An 8208-nucleotide genomic window follows, 5' to 3' on the forward strand; every position below is an offset into this window, starting at 1 on the left:
ATATACAAAAACAAAATTTATCAAAAAACAATAATAATAATAATAATAGTAATAAAAACACCAGGCTTTATCTACCGCACAGCGACTTTAACGCGATTCCAATATTCAAGATATACATATACATGTATTTCAGGGATACAAATTGCATCCCTCTCATTACATTTACAGACATTTTTTTTAAATCCTCTGTAATACCCCTCAATGTTGACTTTTTTGTTAGTTCAATAAAGGAACAATAACTCCAAAATAAAAAATGAAACAATCAAGAGAAAAACATTGTAGTCGCACATGGAATTTAAAGCGTCTGATAAAAAGGACAACCAAAAATAATAAAATAGAAGAAAGACAAGACATACGTCCTTTGTACCACCAATTACTTGTAATGAGAATCACTGTATCCCGAGAGAACTGAGCGAGTTGTTTCTGGCCCTCTTCATCTCCTCTTCGGAAATGCGCTGCTCGATCAAGTAGGTTGCAGTATTGATAGCATTCGGGCTTCCAGTGATTGTTACGATACGATTTCGGGTACCTGGAGCGAAGATGCCCTTTTTCGAGATCTGGATGTTTGCGCCACTAATGTTCTGGATTTCTACGAGAGACCTGCCACCAGGCCCTGAAAGTTTATCGTGCGTTTCAAGTTTTCTAAATAATTAAATGTATGGTCCCCAGACAACTTCAATATAAAATTCCTACTTAACTTAGGAAGGGTACCGGTACTACTTACAAGTTTCAAAGGAGCGCTTTTAAATAAAGCAATTAAAAAAGTTCATACAGGAGACATATTCAGCAATTAAACCTTTTTATAACGAACACAAATGGGATGTATTTTTTGGTTTCGCAGGAATCACAGTGCATTTGAATTAAGGAATAATGAAAGAAGTACTCACCGAGAATGGCGCCAACAATGACCTCTGGTATTTCAACATTCTTGGAATCCTTGTTCTGCAATTCTGCTGGAGTGGGACTCTTATTCAATATGGCCATCTGCTGCCCAGTTCCCAATCCAAAACTGTTGTTGTTGATCGATATGGGAGCAGTGGCTGGCGAGTTTGGGTGCCTGAATGGATCAAACGTTTCGTACCTTTCCAAGCTCGGCCGGGGCGTTGGTGATGTCGCACCTGTCAACGAGCCTCCAATCAAAAACAAAAATATATTTAAAACCTGTGAATAGCAAATCAGTATGCAAAAACCTTCTATCATACTTGTAATCAAACCACTTTTGTTTCCTTTGAAAAGACCTCAGTTATGCATTGCCATTTTTGGAAGAAAAACTCACCTAAGCACTCACCGAGACTAACTTGTCCAATGGGGCCGAACACGCCCGTGTTGGCGTTAGCTGCGGCTGCGGTCGCCTGTTCCATAACGCTCAGGTAATTCGAAACGGGCAGAGCAGCAGTGGGCGCTCCGCCCAGACCCAGACCCATTCCCAGAATACCGTACTTAGCCAGAACAGATAGAGCGGCACAAATCTCAACCAATTGGGCTTCGGTAAAACCGGAACTCCTTAATTGTAACTAAACAAAAATAAAACAACAATTAAACAAACAAACAAAAAATAATTCGAAATGCAGTAACACACAAAAAGTATACATTTTTGTATTAGAATGTAACAGTAATTATCATAATGATGGAATGTATTTTTTCTCCATTTGGATTAAATATCTGGCTAATGGATACACTGGATAGTAAAAAAAGTATATATCGTAATACTACGTAGTTTTACTTATGCGACGTTTTGTCAAAGTTATTAGAATTTTCTCGAGTATCTAGAAACCTATATTTTGTCTAAAGGTAAATTAGTTATTCACTCTTAATTAACACTTTTAATAGAACGTTAGTTAAATTTGAGTTAAAAAAGAAATAAATGTAAAATAAATACATTAATATACCTGTTAATATAGTAGCACTATACATATGTATAGTGTATAAAAAGTCCTAAAAAGAGTGTAAGTAACAACAGTAACATTATTTATTGTACTATTTTCTTGATTATCCAGAATATAATTCAAATTCTTTTTCTTTCTTTTATACTTTTTGTGTTATTTATGATTTATTATTTTATTCCTGAACAATACTAATAATTTTGAATAGAAAACTCTCAACTGGGTTTAAATATTCCTGTTTCGTCTTTAAAAAATTATTTTTCCTAAATAAGCAAGAAATTGGATTAATTAATCAATTAATATGGTGTGTTACCTTAATGTGATCCAAAAGTTGAGCCGTAAGTGTGGCCATATTCTGTCCAGGCGCATTAAGGTTCAGACTGAGATTGAGTCCTCCATTGAGCAAGAGACTTTGTGAAACGGAACTAAGACCGCTGTTCAGACTAGTTGTGGACGCATTAAATGCACTACCAGTGTTTTGTGCATACGGTGACCCGGTAGGGTTATAGTTTGCAACTGGACCATTTATATCAGCGTAAGACACATTCAAGCAGGTACCACTTTGAGGATCTTCAACTACTTTTGCTAATATCATCAAACAGGCTTGCTTATTAGCTTCCTTTTCACCTAAATTATCATAAAAAGAATGTTCAGCAATTGAGTTATGGCAAATGCATGTCAAAACAGCATATTTTTATTAAAAGTAGCAGCTTTCGTAAGATGGCAGCTACAAAACTAGACACATACATATGCTTGTAAATTGACCTTGGACTTAATAATATGGTAATTTTGAAAATTGTTTATCTCCATTAGGTAGGTATTTAATTTGATAATGGGGCTCTCAATTCGAACGCAATAAGTACAGATAAATAGAGCAACAGCATTACTACTCTTTTTACCGCTAAATTATTTATTTACTCACCTATCACAGTAATGCACCTCTCTTGGAGAGTCATATCTTTGGCTTTTTGGGAAATTTGGACGTATGAACCGGTCGTTTCTTTTATTTGTTTGATATAGTTACCAGCCTTGCCGATGATCATGCCAGCCGTTGAATTTGGGACCAATATTTTCACTTGTTTGTCCCTGTCTTGTCCTAGTTTGCCATCTAAACCGTCTATTGCGGGTTTTACATCTGGCTTTTCCTTAATTTTTTCCATAATAAAATCCAAAACTTGTACAATGGCGTCTACGTTGCCTGTTATCAAACAAACACGTTCTGTCGTTCCTGTTACGAAAAATAAAGCTAATTTAAAATAAAGAAAACTATTAATGTTAAAATCATTAGGTAAATTAGGAGTGACAACAGCAACAAAAATTTTCCCTCATTAACCTGAGGTAGTTTGTAGTGGATGGAAAACAGAAAATTAATTTTCACATTATTATTTTAAATTTATTTAATTTTTCCATTAAGAATCACACAATTTTTGAATTAGTATACTTACTAAGAATGACGTTAGAAAAAGGAAAATTTAAAAAATTAATTTTGATAAGGCACGCTCTTATATCAAATACTTCAAGGTTCACTACGACAATTATTTATCAAGTAGAAACTAAAAATATTTCAATAAATAAGGAAAACATAACTCGTAAATAACCGAAACCCTATTGTGTTGTAAATCATTTAAGCAAACAATGGCTTATTTCGTATAAGATGAAACTATTTGCTGTAATAGTTGACTTAATTATGCTACAATTTACAAAAATAGCGTTACTACCAAATGGATACAACGGTACGACAAATCACACATTATGCGCTAATTAATTTCGGTATATAGGAAGCCAGATAATTCAGGATGGAAAAGTGGTAGATACATAAAACAAAGAATCGAGTCGAAATGAGAAGTTATTAAAAAGAAAACAGAGGACGTTATGAATCTCAACAAGGAAAAAGGAGAGGTGGTGTGTTAGGACTAGTTAGAGACGTATTAGAAGCAGAAACAGGAGCAAAAAGAGGCAAAGGGAAGACCTATATTACATTACTTTTCGCAAATACATAGAAATGTTGTTAGGAAAGGCGGAAATTGGCTCATGACAGAAAGGGGTGGGGATGTAGGTAGTAATCAGTCTTTCGCCTATGGGCATAGTGATGATTTGATAAAACCACCTAAATAATTTACGAACACCAATTTACCGGGATAAAAATCGTGTGATTTCGACATCTTGACCCGCGCCCCGGTGTCCTTTTGAAGCTGAGCAATCGTCTCACCCCCTTTTCCGATAATAGCCCCCGCCGCCACACTAGGCACGAGCAGCTTAAAATGATAGGTTCCATCGCCTCCTAGAACAAAAAGAAAATGCAACATAAAAAACATAAATTCACTCTGTTAACAAAAAAATATAATAATTATGTGTTAATAATACAGGTAATAAAACCTCTTGTAGAATGTCCGTTAGACTGCACCTTCTTCGTCGCCAAATTAATCGAAAGTTTTGCATAAATTCGCACACGATTTGACATTTAAATGTATTACGAGAAAAAATATGTGAGGTGTAAAAATGACAACCCACTTACATACAAGCGTCTCTTTCCAAATTCCTATATACAAAATTATTACATATTTACACACTCGGCACCCACGAAGATTGCAACTGTCGTTTTTAATTTCGAATGAAGGAATAATAAAAAAATAAGGACATTCGCATCATCAATTACCTCTACGGTTGATTAAAGGCTAAACAGCTCGTTACGACACAAACTACACATTACGTTTAATGATACTTTTTTTGCGTTAGCAAATTGCGCCATTCTAATTCATTGCGACTAGGTAAAAGAAGTTCGATGGCTCTTTTACGATTAAACAGGTGCGCCTGCCTGCCTGTCCCTCCAAGGCTAGTAATTCCAATTCTAGTTGAAGCAATTTGATTAAAACTTAATATTTTGAGAAAGGAAAAATATTAATAAAGGACACTTGATAAAATTACTCCACCTAAAGTTTACTCAAAAAGGTCAAACAAAATCTTTATAATTATTATTAGGCACAGTCAATCAAGGAAATTTTTAAATTATTAAGCGAGTGATAGTGGCATAGCTAGATAACAAGGGTCTAAGTGTAATATACTTTTGGGACTCTAATTAAATAAGAAAATTACTCCAACAGTTTTTTTAAATTGTGTACATAATAATACAATACTGTTTCATGTAAAGATGCAAATAGTATGTCAACTACGACATAATATGTTACAAATAATAAACAGTAACGAAAAATAATCAGAGAAGTTACTGAGTTCAACTATCTAGGATTCATACTGTAAAAAATTAGTGGAGTACATATATAGATACATAAAAAAGAAGGATGATAGAAATAGGGGTAATGGGAACGGTGTGAGAGATAAATATATGGAATATTCAAATCGAAGAAAAAAAAATCACAAGAGAAAGATGGAAAAATGAAAGAAAAAAAAATTTTAATGAAAAGAGGATGGGCGATCACGGATTGCAGATGGAAACCATAAAAAGACAAAAGTGCTTAGAAAGAGCTTGTTTTGTGTTGTGAGGAAATGAATATATGTTGAAAGAATACTTTCTGGTATCCTCACGTTAAACGCCAAATTAATAGCGAGTAACTAGTTCAAAAAAAGTGGTAAACGACGATAGTTTTGTAAAATATTTAATTATTAACACTTAACACTTACTTTATACATATAACAATTATAATTAACTAGGTAGCTCTGAGAATCTCAATTTTAATGTGTGAAAGTTATTGGTTGCGAATGATGATAATGAATGTCTGTTGGTGAATACTTCTGAATGCTTGTTGTTGAATTGATGAATGAATTATTTTTAATGAATGATTTCGACCCTTAAATATACTTATAACTAGTTCCCTAACTGGGCGTAGCGAGCATTGTTTGGGGGTGCAAAAACGGTTCCGCTAGCAACAAGGTTATTACCCTTATCCAGGTACTTCTATAAATATTTCGGAAAAATAAAATTTGGAAACTACACCAATAACCATGAAACGTGACTAACAAAAGATACAAAGTTTTATAACAGACGGTACTTCACAAATAAATAATATAGAATTGAATAGCAGTTTAAACATCATAAACAAAATGCCTTTCTCACGCCGGCTATAGAATTTAAATTTATACCAAAATATCTACGAATAATAAAATAATATAATATTTATTGCATGAGATGCAACAACATCAAATGTATTATAACTATGAGACAGTCTCAATAANAATTATATAAAAGAAAAAAGAGCAAAGAGTAAAAACGAATTAATTTTAATAGCAAAATTTAGTCTGGGAAGTGAAAATAGGACGGCAAATGCTGTGGAGAAGAAAAGAAGAAAATATGCTCGAACACATTCTTTAGAGATGTGAAGCAACAGGCCAAAAAGGATGAGACAAATATTATGGAGGAAGAAAATAACGGAAAAACGGAAAGAATAACAATTAATATGTAAATATAGAGTAGCTAAATGTAAATGCATCTATTATATACATATAAAACAATGTTTTTACTAAAGCTATCTATCTATCTAATAAACAGTAACAAAAACGATGATGTAATGGCATGAAACTGGCATACACACAAGAAATGTTGCTTCTTAGATCACTTAAACAATAAACATACGCATATTAAAAAGTCCGATGTTTCGCCCAAAAGTTTTTTCAAGGAAATTATAATAACTATACCAGCGATATATTTTAATTCCCTGAAAAAGTTACAACCTTTTGGACGAAACGCTGGATTTCCTTTAATAAAGACTGTTTTTATTGCCTGAAACAAATTCTGATTTTTATTTTTTTTATCAAAGAGAATATGGAAATTATAAAACATATAATGTAGATAATATGTATACTATATAACTATTTTGTATTGCATTACGAATTGCGAAATGAAAAACTCTGTTCAACCATTGCTGTTTTTGTCGGGACCGGGCAGAGGCTCCCTGGACGCTTAGGACCCCGGTGCACTACACCGCACAGCCATATGGATAGCTACGCCACTGGTGAGTGGGCGATCTTGGACTAAATAAAACCCATAAAAATTATTTAGTACTTTGACACAGTTCAATTCTATAAACTGCCAATACAACAGCGGAACTCTGGAACTCTAATAACAAATTCTTTGATGCGCCACAATTTTGCCGTCTTAGAACTCCTGCTTATTTAACCGAACTTATTTTTTACGCTCAAATTTTAAAATTCATATTTTGCTTTCCATATAATGTAAAGTAAATTCAATACAACTTCTGGTCTAATATTTTGGGAATCTGCAGTTGCAACAGCACATCGTCTATCCAATTTTCCAATGTATGCATTTTTATATATCACAATAAATTTTTGTAACAATAATAATAAGTAACAATCTGTTATTTAAATGAGCACCAAATGCACTATTCGTTGTGAGAAACAATAAGTCTTTTTTTAGATTTGACGTGGGTGTCGAGATACATATATATGCATAAACATATACAATATATTTAACACACACTCACACTTATTATCTGCACTTCTGCATGCAAATGCAACAAGGGACTTATTACATAATTTTTATTTAGAGGGGAAGGTCGAAATAAATTTAGACTTTAAATAAATAATTCACTATACCTACATCAAGTAACACGGTGTGATAAATATACCCATATCAAAAAAAGTAAAATACACGGACATGAAAATGTTTGGCTGTTACCATTAAAGAGAAAAATAAATAGTAATTAAGTATATCCAAATTAATTTCATTTAAATCAGTTTTATAGCGTGTAACTTATTTAAACAAAATATCAATCGCAAGAGAAACCCGGAAATTAGGAGCCGTTTTTTTACGTGACACATAAACATATGTACATAGAATTAACTCATATCTAATTACTCATGCAAAATTAATTAACGTATGAGTATGCAACGAACAAATACATATTACTTCATACTCCGAGATTTCAGTTATAAGGAATGTCATGCGATAAAAATATCGACATATGCAATGTGTATGTGGTATATGTGTATGTGTGACTGTTAATGCAAGTATGTATGCGTATATTTGTCTGTATGTATGTATGCATGAATGAAGACCCAACAAAGTTTATGCTAATTTCAGAAAGCAAACACAATGTATTTTTTAATAGCGGTTTTTGTATTCGGAAAATTCCACTCTTTAAGAATTTGGAATCGCCGATGTAAAATGAAATTATTAAAAAATATTATGAGTATATAATAAGAATGCTGTTTTATAATTAGATTTAAGTATATAGTAGCATCTTGTCTATGCAATAATTTGTATTTCTTTCCTAATAAATATAAATATAATATATGATAACCGATCAGGAGTTTCGAAGAAATGCCTAGTTGGTTAAACATTTTTTTAATAAAT

General features: G+C 32.8%; 1 protein-coding gene across 9 annotated transcripts in view; it reads right to left on the reverse strand.

Annotated features, from left to right (window-relative positions):
• Nucleotides 1-8208, reverse strand: part of LOC108736407 (RNA-binding protein Nova-1) — a 27015-nt gene that overhangs the window by 4749 nt on the left and 14058 nt on the right. For 5 of the 9 annotated variants that reach the window (XM_025973396.1, XM_025973397.1, XM_025973395.1 and 2 more), the window contains 6 exons: nucleotides 4018-4164; nucleotides 2806-3111; nucleotides 2197-2510; nucleotides 1277-1514; nucleotides 888-1130; nucleotides 7-613 (listed from right to left, as the gene is read on the reverse strand). In XM_025973396.1, the coding sequence (XP_025829181.1) occupies nucleotides 390-613; nucleotides 888-1130; nucleotides 1277-1514; nucleotides 2197-2510; nucleotides 2806-3111; nucleotides 4018-4164 (1472 nt within the window). In that variant the 3' untranslated portion in view covers nucleotides 7-389. Of the gene's footprint in view, nucleotides 1-6; nucleotides 614-887; nucleotides 1131-1276; nucleotides 1515-2196; nucleotides 2511-2805; nucleotides 3112-4017; nucleotides 4165-8208 lie in introns of those variants that run through there. The other 4 variants (XM_025973399.1, XM_025973401.1, XM_025973402.1 and 1 more) reach the window with 4 other exon arrangements.

The sequence above is a fragment of the Agrilus planipennis genome, unplaced genomic scaffold, assembly GCF_000699045.2.
Source record: "Agrilus planipennis isolate EAB-ADULT unplaced genomic scaffold, Apla_2.0 scaffold149, whole genome shotgun sequence".
Taxonomy (NCBI): Eukaryota; Metazoa; Arthropoda; class Insecta; order Coleoptera; family Buprestidae; genus Agrilus; species Agrilus planipennis.